Below are 18,941 nucleotides of genomic sequence, written 5' to 3'. Positions count from 1 at the left end.
CTGGTTTTGCAAGATGATGTCATCATGTGATCTCACAGATCCCTCTTACCAGGCTTCAAGCTATGTGCTTGTGGCTAAACACAATCAGCGTCCTTTGAGGAAATACTGGCAGTTAGGGACGGCATAGATGGGCATAGATTACCTCAAGAGGTTACCGTAGATGCTGCTAACATCAGTTACATCAGAGCTGGAGACTTTATTTCATTGAAAGAAGAGCAAAAAATTGCATTGAAGACTTTTCTCCATGGAAAAGATGTTATTGCTCTTCTCTCAACTGGCTTCAGTAAGAGTTTGATTTACCAACTGGCTCTGCTGGTGGTAGCGCTCTCCTACTGTTGATCAGAATGGTTGAAGTTAGCCTAACAGACAGTGATAGATAGATGGTTTGTCCATCCATATTTTTTTAAAATCCATGCCCTTTTCTAGTTTCTAGTGGTGCCTTTCCAGATAGTTTTGTGAAAACTTGATTAGGAGTTAAGATTTTTTAATAAAATCTCTGGTATATCAAACACAAATAATCATTCCAACCTTATTATTTTTATGTCTTAAAACACGTGTGGATTGACAAACAGGTTTTCCAAATGTGATTTTCACTTTATTTGCTCTCCGTAGTGTTTTCCAGATGTACCCTAAATCCATGACAATAACTTCCAGCATCGGCTTTGGTACATGGATCCTCTGTTGTTGGATGTGCTGAGCTGGCATTGCCCCACAAGCTGTGACTGAAGGGCTATCAAGTCAATGTTCACATAATCAGCTTGTTGACAGATAATTATTACTCTAGCTTCCAGTATTTTACACTTTGTTGTTTGCACAACAGTTTCACCAAATTATTCTGCTTGGCACTCAGTTATTCCTCCAGGCATTGCCGCAGTGCAGAAAAATTGCTTATGGGTAGGCCTATCTTGTTACTGGTGGCATCAGACTTCAGACATTGCCTGCAAGTTTTGATGGACTGTGGCGGCAAACTTCACACAGGCTTTATTACCTTTTGTTGTCCATGGAAAACCTTAAGCTGTATGAGATCTGGGTTCTTACCGCTTACTGAAATACTCCCAGCCTCGACTGATACCAGCTGATATGGGGATACAGCAGAGGAGCGATGTTGAGGGAATTGTACCACCTACCCTGCGTCAAGCTGAGGAGGATGCCCCGAAACAAAGTTACACACCTCCTCCTCTTCCTCCCACACAGATCTGTCCTACAGAACGCCTGTGGCTATACAAAACTGTGCCACAGTGAGCACAGCATTGCCCTAATGAACCAGTGGATATTATTTATTCATGACTGGCCATGTCAATTATTCAGTGTATGTCCAGTATGTCTCCAGGTTTTACTCTTTCTCCAAAAATCCTTATGGACTTTTGAGTAAATCAGAGATTATGTTGTGAGAGATAATGCTTGTTTACCATCTTCTTACCCGCTCCACTTTTGTTTCTGTGAAAGCTCAAATGTGTTCCAGGATTAAAGTCAAGTAAACGGAGGGAATCTGACAAATCGTTATCATTTCACCGCTTCCTAACTGATAAGCAACTGAAAAGACAATGGATAATGAAAATCTAGAGGGACATTGGGCCATATTTCAAGGTATTTTGATAACCTATTAGCTAACATTAGCATTCAGCCACTTCCTAGCTAACCTAATTGCTTGATTACATCCAGTTTGTTTCACTTCCATTTCTTAAATAAATGTGTCGAAGATATACATCGATATTTGAGAGTTAATTTCACCCCATTGCTATGGTTGGCTGTTGTCTATAACGGAAGCTAATGGGATATCAAATATGTTGTTTTACCTTGAAATATGGCCCAATGTCCCTCTGGATTTTCACTTTCCATCGTCTTTTCAGTTGCTGATCAATTGGGAAGTGACGAAATGATCAGTCATATTCCCTACATTTATACGACTTTAAACCTGGAACACAACAGTAAGATATTTGAGTTTCCCACCCGAGCTTCATGTCTGAGTGAAATACCCGCCGTGTCAATACGGTCTATTGGAAGAGACTGGCCCTGTCGAAATGCATTTTCAATCAGGTTGAGAGTAGCTCAGTAAAACTTTGATAATACACTTATGAATTATACATTACTTATACACTTATTCTTTGTGTGCATGTTAGCTCCACCTTGGGTTAACATTATGTGATGTAAATGAGTTTCCAGGAGGGACAGAAAACATGGCGAATGTATACCGTATCAACACTATTGTAAGACCTTTTATGATTGGCCTGGGGTTATACATACATTTGGCCTAAGTCCCATTAAAAAAGCATCACTTACACCAATAATTGGCCTGCCTATTGTAGTCCGATCAGCACCAATTTTTTACCAGATTGATGTTATAAAAGTTGAAATTTTGGATGCATATTAATTTTACAAGAATTTTGTGCTGAATCACAAGTTATCATGTTTTACAAACTGTTGGATGTCTATATTTACCGATAAACAAAGAAATATAAAAATTCCGATACTTTAAAGAAGACATATTATGCTAATTTTCAGGTTCATGGTTTTTTTTTTGGTTTACTACTAGGATAGCATTACATGCTTTAATACTCAGAATGCATCAGTTCTCTCATACTGTCCAGTGCTGCAGCAATATATTCCCCCTTTGTCTGAAATGCTCTGTTTTAGTTTCTGTCTCTTTATGGTCCCCCTCCCAAATACCCAGTCTGCTCTGATTGGTCAACTCACACACGCCTGAGCCAGCACCACCTACAGTGACTCTGGCATGGCTCTGTCATGTTTTAAGCTTCCAGTTGGCTTCACTTCTATCATGAATATAGCCCTGAATTATGAAAATGTGTGACATGGTGACGTAGTGATGTCAAGAAGTCATGGAATTAAAGGCAGGACTATTGACAAGGAGTTTCAGGAGCAGTGTTTTTGAGCTTTTGTTGGTGCAGACTTGTCTTTCAAGACCTTTTACATGCACAAGAACACACTGAAGGAAAGGAAACAAATGAAACAGCATAGAAGGTCTCCTTTTAAAGGGCACTGGCATTTAAAAAATCTGCCACTTTAGAGAAGGCTGTGCCATATCGACTGATGTACAGTATATTTGAGATGCCTGGAACCATTTTGTGCCCTTTAAAAAAAGTTTTATTCTGATTCTGATTTTGTATCACTTCAACAGTTAAATTTGACCCTCTGATCAGAATGATTTCACTCAGTTGATGAAATATCATTTGCGTAACACCAGCAAATGTTTCTAGCATGTGACTGCACCAAAAGAGCAGGAAGATTATATCAAAACATTTGTGTTGTATTCCCTTATCTTTGCTCACAGAGTTGTTACATCATCAAAATCCCAGAATCTGAACTCCAAACTGTAAAATAAAACAGGACTCGTGGGAAACTGCAACTAGTCTTGTAGATTATTATTATCTGTCCAAGTGTTGCTTCTTAATGAAATTACCATTATGCGATTTCCTCTTCATTTGGCATGGGGGGCTCCCCATAGAACAGAACAAGCCAAATTCAATTAAAAAATCTGCCACTTTAAAAGTGACTGTGCCATATTGGCCGATGTTTATTATATAGACAGATAATACACTTAGTATTACTATGTACTTGTCAAAATTTGTATGTCAAAAAAGTTATATTCTGATTAGATTGCTTTAAGGCATCTTATCACTTTATTTAGCGGTTCTGTAAACAGTTAAGTTGGACTCTGTTATTAGAATGATTTTAATCGCATTATATTGTCCATGTAACCGCAGCTAATGTGTCTTGCATGTGACTGTGGTGCACGGACGTGTACACGTGGCAAACTCACCGCATGTGTGAGTGTCTATGGGTGCCACTCATGCACGCAACTTTGTGATATTTATCTTCTCATGCTGCTGACTCCTACAACCGCCGGGAACGGGCAGCCGCGTGCTGTTTGTTTAACAGAGCAGACATGAGCCGAGCTCAGCACACAGGGCATGCTGACCGAAGCTTAGATGGCCTGATCATCAATTTGCTCTCGCCTTTGTTTCCTGCTTCCGATGGGCTCCGTGATTGAAACAACACAATTGCCATTTTTGTTTTTTTATGGTCATAAGACGGCTCTCTAACAGCCACGTCAGCCTGCATGTGGCATGGACTGACCTGCTTTCAATATCTGGAAGCTTTGACATTTTAGTTTAGATGTGACAAATTACACATCATAGGTTTCATAAGCATGCGTGCTGCACATGCTTTGAGAAACATAGTGTTTTGAATGCTTTCATCTTTATGTATTGTGCATGCATGTTTAGGCTGGAGGCGTATCTTTTGGGTGCTGAGCAGAGAGAGTGTGCGGGGATGGGGGGGTGGTGGTGTGTCACTATCAAAAGTCCATAGAAGAAGCCTGGAGGGCAGCCAGTGGAGAAAGCTGATGAACAGGAAGTGGCAGGGACGCAGCGTGCCCTCTGGTGTCTGAGGATTGGGAGGAGGGGGGTAGGAAAAACAAGGCCACGTGGATCCTCTGGTGGTTCAGCATCCACATAGTGTGCCACGTCCAGGGCAAGATTCACTCCAAGAGTACCGCGGATATGTGCGCCGAATGAGCAGGAAGATTTGATCAAAATATTTGTGTTGTGTTCCCTTATCTTTGCTCACAGAGTCGCTACATAATCAAAAGCCCAGAGTCTGAACTCCAACCTGTAAAAAAAAAAACAGGACTCGCGGGAAACAGCAACTGGTCTTGCAGATTATTATTATCTGTTCAGTTTTTGCTTCTTAATTAAATGCACAGTATTTGATTTCTGCCTCTAGAGGTCTCTCAATCAAAACAAAACAAAACCCGTAGGAGTTGCTGTCTTCATTGTCAAACAACCACCATTGCTGATGTAAATCAGTCTGACGTGACTCGGGCAGAAATGTTCAGGGATGCCATACGAAATTTTAAAGCACCATTATGTAGTACTTCAGATTTTTTAGCAATTTTGGTGCCCCCCGCTGTGCAACGCTGTCGTTAATACAAATCCCATGTTTCTGTGACAGTTTGTCAGATGAAGTGTAACATTACGTGCTAACTACAATCAAAGCTCCGCACATCATGACAATGTTTTGTCTTGAAAACTTATGTCTTGAATTAAACATGCATGCCCAGGTTTTTTTGACACACAGCAGTCAAAGTCGCCCAAGTGCTGCACACTAATCAGAACAGTAACAGCACGACAAGCTAACGTAACGTGAACCAGAGACAATAAGAAAATGGTTGTAACATGCTAACAGCTAAATCTCTGTCAAAAATCGGCTGACTAGCCTTATGCTCAGAAGCTAGCAAGTTTCCTCCTTTTAGTTTCGTCCATTAACGTCCTCTTCGGTCTCTTCACCTCTGTCATGATGTCAACAGAGGCTGCTGGGCCCGGTCTCATTACTCGCTTGCCGGCTTTAACCTAGCAAAGCTAACTTCTAGCTACACTACGTGGCAGAACCACGTTGCCTTAAAGAAACTCCATTAATCACAGAGAGTTGAGGCAGAGCAGCCGGAGGACATCAGAGGGAAAACCAGAGGACAGTTTTCCATAACATATAAACCAGTCTCCGTGACAGTTGCTGCTGTGTGTGATGTACTGCCGTAAGCGTTACGCACTGTGACCCTACCCTCTCACTGAAGTTATGTAGTGCAGAAACAAAGTGGCTGAGACGGAGAAACCTTTCACTGTAGTTTACTAATTAAAATGAAGCTGTTATTATATTGTAAAGCTGTTATTTCAAGGTAAAGTAGTGACATCATTTTGCTTAAGTTTTATTAATGTTATGTTTAGTTACATTTACATTTTACTTTCCTCCTCACTTTTTGACTCTCCCAGAAGTTTTAAAGTCGTTGTAACAGCTTTTGTAGGATTTATAAGAATTTAGTCGGATTTAGATGAAATTAAATTGATGAGGTAGAAAGATCCTGCATAACAGACACCAGCTGTAAAGTCACAAAACGGCAACGGATTTCCGGAGTACAGAATAACGTGTCCAGTGGACATTCAGCTTGTATACAGACTAGATATCTCTCAGCTTTTGTCTTCCATATCAGAAATCATTGACTGTGCCCCTTTGCTGTGTGCCATCTCCTGTCATCTCACCAAGCTGCCAAAAAACCCCCAGAAGAAATCAACAATATCAGAAACATTTTTACTGAAGTTGAACCTGTAAGTTAAACCACACACAATGTAATCAGTGCTCATGTTCTCTCTCCAGGGCCTCCGTTTCCCTCAGTCCATCAAAATGACATCCAAAATACATTTTTATACATTTGCCTTGTTGTAAATGCGTTCCTGTTCAATACAAGCCTTAATTCTATCAAATTCAGAATGACCAATGATGATTTCAAAATTAGGCACTATTCCCGTCACATGGTTTTACTGAAATTGTAGCAGCTTAGCTGTTTGGTTTGTTCTGTGTAAACTGACAGGGAGTCAGATTTGACATGGCGATTCAGTGACAAACATCTACACCTGCTCAGTCTTTGTTCCAACTCCATCTCTGTTTCTCAGTTACGCCCATCTATATCTCTTCACAGTTCTCTTGTCTCAAATTCACTTAGAAGGCTATTTACTAATATGTCACTTTTTTAAATGTGTTATCGTTTCCTTCCTGTGATAAATGACAAACCAGTCGGTAGAATCAATTTTGGTGTATGTACGTTTCTGCAAACAACTGGTATTTTAAAACTTTACTTTTCTTTATACTGAAACTTTTAATTTTGTATTTTATGTCGTGACAATGCTGTACTACTAAAAAAACACATGGTTAGGGTAAGGAAAAGATCATGTTTTGACTTAAAATACCTGCTTCGGTCGCCACAAGCACAGCTGGAGATGTCCTGCTGTCTCTTTAAAAATGTTGAAATGCAGTGTTGAACTCCAGTCATTGGCTTGGCAGCCTTCTCGCTTATCTCCACAACCACTCCCTTCAACTCCGTAAATGAAAGTCAGGTCATAAACATGTAGACACATATTGTAGAAATGTGAATATGGTATGTAGAACTTTGACACGTTTGATCAAATGTACCTGTTCAATCAATACGCATTTATATGAACCATCACTGACTATTAAATCCACTCTTGTAGCCTCTATCAGCACTGTCATTCACAAATTAGCACCAGTGGAATGAGCTGATGAAGCTGCTTGTGTGAAGTGCGAGAGCGATTAGTGAGATTTTTATTCAGTTTTACACTGCCAGCGTGCATTTCATTAGAAATGCAACATTTCGGTCATGGACCTTTGTCAGGCATCAAATTCACAACAAGAGACGACAACATGTTTAAACTAAAGCCTCAGGCTGCAACAGGCAAATCTCTGCAAACATCTGAGACAATTACCACGTCAAAAATTAATGAAAGCATCCTTAAAATTAGACAAATGATAACTATCAGGTTTACGTTAGACATCATCTAACGGTTGTAGTCAGGAACAGGTGGACCCAAAAATGACACCAAACAGGTAGTGACTTGAAAGTTGAATTTATTGATCACAAGAATGGTTTTGCTGGATGAGACGGTGAGCTCGAGCACAGGCCGAGGGCTCCCTGGGTGGTGCAGGTGGAGACTCACGGGAGGCTGGGTGGCAAGTGGTTGAGGAGCTGGTTCTCAGTCACACTGGAAGAGGAGGAAGGCAGGGTTAAAGCACTGGCGAGTGAACACAAGAAGGCTTTCAAAATACATAAACTCAAGAGGTACTAAGCTGATTATACTGACAATGTGCTGCAGGTGTGTGGACCGGCACAGCTCCGACCAGCAACAAAGCCACGCCCAGCCTCACCAAGCACCTCTGAAACAAAAAGCACAAAACACAGACCACAAACAGGCCACCACAAAGTCCAAATCATAACACATCGTTTAGTTTGACATTTATCTTCGTCTTCCTGGAAAGAGGACCACAATGGAAATAAGTTGTTCTTTAACTTGGCATTTTCAATAAACATTTATTTGTCGCAGTGTACAACCTTATAACTCAAATTAAATCAAACATATTTTACTTTCATATTCTTGATCATGTGTTTAGTTTATTGGTTTGGAAAATCTTCAGAGAGTTCAGTGCAGCTGTCTTATGTCTTTGATAAGCAACAAGGTCAAAGATAAGACACCATCTGGTCGCTGTCCTTGAGAGGAAGGAGCTCAGTGATAGGAACAGGATACAGGATTGTACGTTCTGCACGATTTAGATTTAGAAGGAAAAATTTACAAGTTTAACTAAATGCTGCTGGAGGGAAATATGTCTCCCTGTAGAGTTGGAAGTTGATGAAAGCAGCAGGGACGTTTTTGCAATCATTTTTTAAGATTTCTGATCTTTGGTCTCCGTGTTCTGTGAGATTGACCAGACTCTGTTTTAGCTCTGCCTTTGTTGCTGAAAATGAGCAACTACTGTATGTGTGTGTGGATTAGCTAAGACTTGTGATAGAGAGAGAGGGAGGGAGAGAGAGAGAGAGCGAGAGATCGAGCATGCTCTCCTGTGTGCTCACTGACTGGAGTTGAGTAATCACCTAGCAACTGCTGCTCAGAAGAAGTCAGCAGCTGACTGGCACTCCGCTGGGCTGACAGGCTCTGCTCGTGCTGCGGTGACAGAGCCGCTGGATCATGTAGGACCACGCTCTGGGATTTATATGTTTGGAGTTTTTGTCAACGCCTGGATCAAGAGGGTGTGGAGGAGCTTCCAGTCATTAACAATAAAACTAGGCTGCATGGGACGCTGGGAGCATCTTTAGGTAATCTTGTAAAACAAGTTTTTAACAATCATATGCATGTGTTGCATGAGAGGCACTGTGTCATATACTGAGAAAGTGAAAGAAATGCTGGATATTTTCATTCCTTCTACAATATACAGTATATTCTAGCTGTTCCTGTTTGGGAGGAAATGTGACGGAGCAGAAGTGAAATGAAGTGTAACTCTTGGGAGGGTTTTTTCCCGTGATTGTTTCCCCAAGTGGCCCCGAAGTGTGCCTGTAAGACTTTGGAATAATCAGTGAATGCTTTGAGAACAGTTTGCACTACGTGGGTTATGTAATCCGGGGTTGGTTATTCAAAATATAGCCATGCATTCATGCACATTGATGCTCACAATGCAATAACGCGCTCAAGCATGAAAGACAGAGGTGGAGCTTGAATGCACTGAGATGACACGGTTAATATCTTCACTGATCTGTTGTTATGACACAGATAAGACTTCACTTATCAGATAGAGATATGGACTGTATATTCGTTTTCACTCCATGGTGACAGACTGTGTTTATACACAAGGTGTATAACGTGTTCAGGGACATGTAAGCGCTCTCCTGCTGCTGTGAACAGTGAGGTTAATGTAAGAGAGCAAATAATCACAACAGCTGACCGAGCTTCACTGGAGGAATACAGAATGGCACATCTGTTATTGCCAACATTTCTAATGTCCCCCTTTTTTTTACAAGGATGAATGCAGTAGCGTACTCCTAACATGGTCAGATGACTCTGATATGTCTGTATACTGAGATAAGATGAGATAAGCTATGCTTTATGGTGCCCAAGGGGAAATTTTGCTTGGGCAATGGTACCACACACACACTCAACTTTAAAACAAAATGAAGCTAACAAGGTGGTACAGTGGTACAACAAAGACACTATAATACATTACATACAATTAAAATTAAAAGAGATATTTAAGATATCGCACATGCAATTCGAGATTAAAAAAAACACATTGGCTTTATAAAAATGAAAAAGGAAACCATAAAAAACATAAAACCATAATACAGCATGCATAAAACAGTAAAACATTGCTTGCTTGGTAGTACACTGTAAAAAAAAATAAACCTAATTTTACAGAAAATAACTCAGTAGTACTACATTAGTTTTCTGTTTTTTTAAAGCATATAAAAATCTGTAAAACAACAGTGTTTATCTGTAAAACTATTAGTTTCATCACTTTATTGAAGGTTTTTGATTGTAATGATTTAGGAAAAATCTGTAAATTAACAATGTTTCTCTGTAAAACCTTCAATGAAAATTTCTCTAAATTGCATTTTTTTATGGTCAGGGTTTTAGATGTTGGGAGGAAAGAGGTTGTTTTTACATCCACTGACTCTGTAACGTTCATAGTTACATGGTTCATATCCAGAACTCTACCAGATTGTTAGTGAAGTACATCATATAGTAGTTATTTAAATGGTGTAAAATGGTGAAAATATCACTTTCATGTCATGTTTAAAATCTGATTTTATGTATATTGTGTACTGTAAAGGACAGAAGTCAACCGAGCCTCTGAAGGAGTAAAGTCAGGAACATCTAGTCACAAAGCTTAAAATGGTGGGCATGGATCCCTGTAAATATATTTCAATGGAGGCAGAGGAAAAACTTACTTTATGCACACTGCATTCTTCAGCAATAGCATTTATTCCACTAAAGCAAAGATATGATACAGCCAAATTATCAAATAAAGTAAAGTCACAGTCATTTCAGTAAAACAGCAGGCGATGGCCAAATTATGTTACCTTGCTCAAAATCTAGTGCCTCTAAGACAGAGCCATTTTGGAATAGCCCCCTCTTTATATATGTCAGACTAATAGCAAATCCTCACTCAAATACCATTGAAAAATACATTACTGAAGCAGCTGATGAAAAGATTTGTGTTGGTCATGTATAGCGTCTTGTTGTTACTGATGATTGCGTCTGAAACTAATGCATGAGACTAATTAATCTTTATCTAACCTTCTATTCACAGGGTGAGCAGAGTCAGAAATTAATGTGCATCAGAATGAATGTCTGAGAAAGTCTTTTAACTAATACATACTAATACACGAGGCACATGATAACAAATGTGATGATGTATATGTTTATGGTAAATATGAGGTACTGGAACTAGTTGGTACCATGCACATCAGCTAGTGGAGATGTTCAAAAATGGACCCAAATGCAAGACACGCAGAGGAAGGCAGGTTGAAAAACAAAAATGGAGCTTTGATAACAAGCTGAAGTCCTAAAATCCAAAGTGCAAAATACAAACCAGCAAAAGGAAAGCGACAGAGAAGCAGGCAACAAAAAGGCAACAAAGAGAATCCAAGAAAACTAGAGTAATATAAAAACGGAGGACAAACCATAAAGCCAAGGGGGACAAATCAGGAGGAGACACAGACGAACCGACAAAGAGTGAGGAAATACAGGTGTACACAGAGAAAGGGCAGGAAAAAGACAAAGACAGGAAGTAGAAGGTAAAACACAAGGATATAATCTACAAAATAAAAAAGGAAACCACTAAACCAGGAGATCATTTTAAATACATACACAAATTAGTGAATTGTAATACACAGACTACAAAACAGTTTTTATGTTGACACCTAGCTACTAATAAGCAAGAAAAAACTGAATTCAAATGTCAAAAACATGAAGACACTGATAAATGAAGAGTTTACTCCGTCACCTGTGCTATCTCTCTGAGATCAAAACAAATGTCTCCTTCAGTTGAATTTAAAATGTAGTCTTTAAACTTGACATGACAACTCTGACAAGACTGTTGAGTATCTGATTCAAGATATTTGTATTCTTGCACCATTGTTGAGCTACGTGAGCTGAAGAAAAAATGAAGAATATCTGTTGATAAAGTCATGTCTCTGCTGTCTATTGGTGATGCTTTTATGTCAGGTTGACCTCAGGTCAATTGGAAGTTAGTTCTTCCTCCTAGAGTCATGGATTTGATGAGATTTAGACTCCTACATGTCTACCCACTGATCATATCACTTCAAACAACATAATTTTTATTCTGGTAGTGCTTGTTACACCTCTCAGCTACTTAGAACTAATCCTCTCGAAGCCACAGATCATAATCTCCTCTAATGTGATAAAATTGAACAATAATTTGTAAGAGACAGGGTTGATTCAGACGCTATAAGCTGTCTGACTAAACCACTGTGCCTGCTGCCTGGACTCAAATCGTGACAGATTATGTGACCCACACATAATCGAATGCGCCTGAAACATTGTATGCAGTGAGGAACATTTCTACCATTAGTACAACAGTGGATGTTCTCTGCAGAGCTGTGTGTGAGTCCCAGTGGAGTTTGTGCCTTATGACTATTGACTGTCCATTTGTCAGTAAATGCTGGCTTGTAGCAGCAACAAAGTGATCCTAAAAGGCATGCCTTCCCTCTGCCACTGAAGATAATAGATGATCAGGACATGTCCGTCAGTATTATGGCTATAAAGTGACACACATAAAGTGATTTACACATAAATATGTACATTTGCATTACAAGGGGTCATGGCAAGCGCATTTATTGCAGGATTTCTTCAAAAGCAAGTAATAATTTGTAACAGTTGTGCATTCAAATGTAAAAAAAAAACGACTAGACCTTATTTTTTTATGTTTTGTTGAGTTGTGTACATACAGTATTCCAGATCTTCAAACCCAGAGAAACCGTGATTTTATCAAGGTAAAGGTGTGTTTAATTTGGTCATTTTGTCCCTATAACGGGAGAGTCAGAGAGCGAGGAAGGCAAACTCGACTAACATGTTACCTCGTCTGTGAATATTTCTGAGTCATGTCAAATAGATTTTAATCAGCAATAGTGGTTGTTTAAAGGTGCAATATGTAAGAATTGGCTACCTGTTGATTCTCCCAGCAAATAGGGGCAGCATATAGCTACCGGAGTAGCTACCCGCTGCTAACTGTATTCTGTTTATGACTGTAGCTACTGTTAGCTTGTTAGCTCAGTTAGCCGCCCAGCTAGCTAGAGTGTTAGTGTTGACACCGCTGGCACAGGTCCTTTGGACCACTGGGAGAAAGAGGTTTTAAGGCCCAGGGCTCGCCGGTTAGCATGATGGAGGTTGTGCAAAAAAAGGCTCCTCATGGAAACAAATGCATTGTTTGACGTAAGAGTCAGAGACGTCATTACAACAACATAAAAACTGAGTGCTTTTTACACACCTGACAGTGGTCCTAATCCTCCTCTAAAACAACACCCCCGCCCTGTGTGCAGGATACAACTCCTCAGGGAGGGAAGCTTTACTGGCTCAGAGGGGTTGAGTTCATTTGTTCATGTGCTGCTCAGTTTAAGTGCTCCTCCCTAATCCGAAATCCTTTAATTGTCAACAAAGACAGATAGGCTCGTCGAAGTGACTCTGAAGGCCTCAGTTCTGTTGCTTTCATTAACTTTGAATAATTAAATCTGTTGTTTGCATGTGTACAAAATCCCCTCCACAAAAGACACACCCCACTACTGTAATTGGGGAGCGGTTTGTGTGTGTGTGTGTGTGTGTGTGTGTGTGTGTGTGTGTGTGTGTGTGTTAGCTATTCCCGAAAGCCACATTTAAAAGGAAGTGGCCTGTTACCATCCTGTGATGAATTCCTTTCCAAGTTTGATATAAAAACTCTCTCAATTATAGTCACCAGCCAACAAATAGGACTATCTTTAAAGGTGATTTTGACATTTGAAAATAAAAAAATGTAGTAACAAACAAAGAAAAAATGTAATTGTAGGTAACTGTATTCCTCGTTTCTGGTCTTCAATTCTTGGTACAATGAACTGGAAAAAAGCTCAGAGATTTTTATTTAAAATCCAACACAAAATATATCCTGTAAAGCATGTTCTGGAAAGGCTTGGACTGAATATTGATTAATCGTCAAGGTACAAGGTAATTTATTCGTCATTACATAACACAGGGTTGCATAACGAAATGAAAGTTTGTAAACTTCTTCATGCTACCCAAATTACAGAACACAGTTATTTACATACAAATATACGTAAACACATTGTGCATCTTCATCAAGTTTGACATCTAGGAATCAACTTTCACTGTGTGTGAGCACCGAGCATCGATGTTATAAACACAGAGTCCACTTCGCCTCATCCCACTGTAGTCCTGCGATCCATAGGCTCAGAACACGGTCCACCCGTCGAGCGCAACAGCTTGATCCGAGATGTTGCGGTGGAGACAGGTCTCTGTGGGCACAACAGTCTCTGATTTGAAGTTGTTTTGCCAACCTGAGTCATATTATGTCCATTTCCTTTTCCTGCGACCGGACATTAGTCAGGAGCAGCCTTAAACCAAGCTGGATTAGCATGGCTCTTATTCCGACTCTCTTCCTCCCCAGGATGGTCCAGCTGCTCAGGTTGAATGGTCGAAAGACACATAGGCTGTGTGGCGTCAAAGTCTGCTGCTCTTAATCCAACACACCCGCTTTCTCCTCAAGTGATGATGATGACAGTATTTCTGCTATAGGCATTTTGTGTTTCAGCAATAAAGCCTAAAAAATTACAATTAAAAAACAAAAAAGTGGCATATTTGGAGGAAATGACGGGCGTTGCATCTTCATGTGTCGCAGACTTTTCTGACTTTTGTGGACTTTGTAAAGAAACAATCTTTTACTTAAAATGTATGTAAAATGTTGTTCTGATTGCTATTAAAAATGTCATTAAATGCCATGAAATTCTTCCATCTTGAATAATTGGCAATATGTTATATCAGTGTGAAAATCAGACAGTTGAGATCAGGTTTCAGGAATCCACAATTTTACTCCCTCCCTACATCCCAACCTTTTTTTCTCTGTGTTTCACCATATTGTATGTCTCCTTATCTGTAATCTGTAAATTCTGTCCTAGTTTTCATAATCTGAGTGTGGTGGTGTTAGCTGACATTAATCTATATCTTTTGGCATCTTAATGAGCAGCAAGTCAATCTTCATGTTGAGTAGTGGATATCTGAAAATGCTTTCGAAAACTGCTTCTTGATTGAGAGAAAAAGCTCTGTGCTCTTAGAGGGTTGCTAACGTGATTACCTGACTCAGAAGGGTACAATTGAATTAAAAACATGACCTCTGAGAGTACATTACCATCCAGGAACACATGTTCTCGCTTTCCTTCAGTCTCTTCCGTCCAGAAGATAGGAAGGTAGAGAGAATTAGTTGGTCACTAAGTGTTCCTCAATCAGCTTTTTATTGACTGAGAACGAAGCTGCTTTGGCTCATAATCAGGTTTTGTTTGGCTTTTACCACAAATTAATCTCGAACAATCAGTCTACTTGACAAATTGTTTAAAAATTGAGTTTGGAAATCAGGTTGAAAATAAAATGCTTAAATTCAGCACATATTAGAGTGAAACTACATGTGGTGGGCAAGCTTTTACAAAAACAAAGATAACCCAACAAAAATGTAGATACTATATGCAAGCATCCAAAGCAAAGAATACAAGGACCTGTTCAATAATAATAATTAAATGTTTAACGTGTTTGCAAAATCAAAATATTTTGTTGTATTTTGGTGGCTGTGTATGCCTCAGTGTTGCTCTAGCCCTGAAAGAACTTACTCAAAATGATGTTAGAATGATTTTTACCCCCAATCATTTTGATTTTCCTAACTCAACCTCGGCTCTCACCTTTACAAACAGTGGCTCGGTTTTGTCACAACAGTGGACAAATGCACACAAAAAAAATATGTGTAAAATTCTCATCAGTCTAAAAGTAACAATTAAAAACAGCGCTTAATACTAAAATGGGCTCACAAAAAAAAAAAAAAATAAATAACATACCAAAAGCTATGTGTTCTTTCCATCTAAATAGTGACAGCTGAGTTTATCTCCACTTATTTTCTTTTAAAGAGTTACTCAAACCATATCCATGCATTCTTCCCTGATGAATTATCGAAAATGTCGAAAAAACGGACACTCACAATGTAAAAAAGAAAAAAATTCCTGGATTTGTCTCTTTATCTGGATCTACACCAAAAGTTAATGGGGTCTATTCTGGGCTGAGACCCATCCTCCATCCAAGTTTGTTGTAAATCTATTCAATAGTTTTTTTGTAATCCTGCTGACAAACCGACCAACAAACTGACAAACAGACACGGATGAAAACAGAACCTCGTTTGCAGAGGTCGTATTTTTTAATTAGTGAACAGATGTGAACAGATTCCAATAAAATTACGCAGACAGCTGGAACTTGAGTCAAAGAATACATTTAATTTACTGAGGAGATGTTCAGAATTTTGTATTTCTTCCGAATGTTATTCTTGCTGTTTGAACATTGTTCCACCTTGGCAGAGGTTTGTCTTCTCTCGGGCTGTTCTACTTTAACCCCTGATCTTGTCTCGCAGTGATTAAGGCAATATTTCTTTTATCGCTCATTTGTCCATGATTGGATCGACCTCTTCGTGCCGTGTCATGAAGGAAAACATGACATTTACAAGAGTGCATGGTTGCCCTGTGACATTCATTACATAACATCTGTGATGCTGCAGGGCACAGTGATGGTATACGGCATGTACAGTTGTCATGCTCTGTTTGGTCTGTGGCTCTCTGCGTCTTGAACAACATTAAAGGAATATGTCCTGTATGACTAATCAAAATATGAAATCTAATAAGTGCATGACAGGAAAAAGAAACAGACAAAAGGAAAAAAAAAAAGACGACTAGAACCTGAGATCTATTTTTCATTTTACAAATGTACACCATAGATGTTGTGATTTCCAATAGCTAAGGTGTAGTTTCACATTTTTTACAGTCTTACAAGAAATATGATAATGACTTTTTGAATAATCATTGAACCTTACTTGCATTTACACGTTGACTAACGAGAACAAAACATTAAACAAATTCTCATTGACTTTTTTCCCTCCCAGCCTGGAGACAAGTGATGTCAGAAGGGTTGATAAGAGGAGAGTGAGGCACATAACATGCAACAAAGATTCACAGCCTGAATCAAACGTTTCTCTGACATTTAAGTGCCGTATTACTGTACATGTCAGACCATTGATGGACGAGTAGCACTACTATCTGCTTCTCTATTCAGTGATCAGAGTACACAACCGTACTAGAGTACATTTATTATGTATGAGTATACATTATATACTGTAGTGGCAACTTAAAATAAAAACCTTCTTTGCCACTCTTGCAGGACGTAAAGCTTCTGACTCGTGCTTTCCAAAGGGCCAACTTCCATAATAATCCAATATGGAAATGAGGCAGCTATAAAATGAAGCAATCCAGATGATTAATTCCACAAAAATCGGCAGTTACAAAATAAACACGCAATGGTCAGAAAAACTGTTGCTCCTCGTCCAGCTGTGAATTCTCCCCACAGCTGTATACCCACAGGTGCCTGCCCACACGACAGTTTACTAATTGGCTGCACTTTAGGACAGTAGGATCAGTTTGTGGTAGCAGGACAAATTAGGGACCATAGATATATATTTTGATCTGCTAGGTAAACACAAATAATATCAAAATGAAATAAGATCAAATATGTTTAAATGCTATAATCACTACAAAATTATTCAAATGTTAAAATAAACCTGATTCTCTCTATGGCTTTAAAGATAAATAGATCCCCTATAAAGCTCTCGTGCCCCGCAGATTAGCTCTGGTTCTTAAACTGGGTTCGTTAAAGATTATTTAAACTTCAGTGAAGCAGCTTGTGCCCACTTTGGACCAAGAAAAACCTATTTCTTTTGGATCTGGCTGGGAACCAACTTTATGGGTTTCAAACAGATTTATTTTTGGTTGAAATGCTGAGAACAGTTCAAAATTAGGTGCCTAAACCTAATTATGGATGTATGGCACTGTTTCAATGTTGGTGGAAAAGGGGTATCAGATGGTTTCGTTTAAATTACTCTTGGCCCAAAGATGTAAAAGTTTACAATATGTCACAATAAAAGAAAAGATTAGAGGAAAGTCCAAAAAATGGCTTAACATTTTTATACTTTGTTTTTTTTTTTCTCTTTTTCTTACCCAGTTAATCATTTTACCATGCTTAGATCTATCTTGTCATCCTTTGTAGGCCTGACCCTCGGGCTGGAAATCACAGGACCAAACAACAGTATAGTGCTTCTAACACATTGCTGCGTCAGTATTGACAGTCTAATGAAGTCATATGCACTCAGTTGTCAATTTATTAGATATGCATATGTAAAACTAATGGAGTCAAACATACACAAACATTTTGCTGATATTTTTACATTGTTGTATTGTTATTTTTAGAAGAATGTGAGCACTTCTTCCACTTCTGGTGTCGATCCTGCTCTGTAGAGCTGTGTGCGAGCTGTTTGATGATGAAGAAGACTGGAACAAGAAACCTGACACAAAATCTCAGGATAACCAACTTTAATGTCAAGCTGTTGAGCACTTAACCTCACACACACTTGGACATGGGTCATTATCTTGGCCTCCCATGGCCAAGTTGATAAAGTGATGAGACACAAGCTTTCTCGTGCTTGCTTTAACCAATCGAAACGGTGCTACTGTCTTTATGCTGCTACAGTCTTCTTATGACTGAAACATAATGTGCTGCAATCATGTTCGCACTGTGTGGCAATGTGCATTTTTTAGGTTTGGATCACAAATTTCTTTCAAATTGATCATTTCTTGTCGGATATTAACTGCCGTGACCTATTTGCTTTGTATTTTCTTTGTTTTTTATAGAAATATCATCATTGCATGGCTGGACTGCTCGTCCCACCCTATGGTGTGATGGAAAGTGGTTGCAGTGCTGACAGTAAGTAGCCCTCATCTGTTTTCTGAGCATTCACACATTTAACCCATACGTTTGTCACTGTTTTTCACACAGGTTGTGTTAGATTTGAAAGCATTCTTTGTACTTTGAATTAGATTTGATTGCAACAGGATCACCAAACAACATTTGACATCAGAGTGCAGGTGCTCCCAAATGTTCAAATGTTGCAGTTGGTGCACACACGGTAGTATGGTTTAGCAAGTGTTACATCATCAGAAACAGGTTTAACAATTCATTAGGTTTACGTTCAGCTGCTTTCATATCAGTTTCTCAAGATATTATTAGGGCACAGATAAGAAACAGTATAGTTTCCAGGCTGTGATTGTCTTCAGTCTAGAATTTATCAGGACGAAGAACTCCAGTTTACTGTAAATGTCTTTACTTTATAACGATTCCCAGAAGTTTATATAATGATATTTCCCATTTTTGAGGTAGTGTTTTATAACATAGATCCTCATTTTGTACAATATGTAATAACATTTTTGTCTGCCTAAGTCCATTACT

General features: G+C 39.1%; 1 protein-coding gene across 1 annotated transcript in view; it reads left to right on the top strand.

The window, feature by feature from the left end:
* rapgef4a (Rap guanine nucleotide exchange factor 4a) overlaps positions 1-18,941 on the top strand; it is a 46,554-nt gene that overhangs the window by 7,826 nt on the left and 19,787 nt on the right. The window contains exon 5 of the mRNA XM_073474224.1: positions 18,347-18,419. Coding sequence (XP_073330325.1) covers positions 18,347-18,419 — 73 coding nt within the window. The remainder of the gene's footprint in view (positions 1-18,346; positions 18,420-18,941) is intronic.

Source organism: Pagrus major, chromosome 9 (assembly GCF_040436345.1).
Source record: "Pagrus major chromosome 9, Pma_NU_1.0".
Taxonomy (NCBI): Eukaryota; Metazoa; Chordata; class Actinopteri; order Spariformes; family Sparidae; genus Pagrus; species Pagrus major.
The sequence above is the reverse complement of the archived record's forward strand: the minus strand, read 5'-3'. Positions and strand labels throughout refer to the sequence as shown.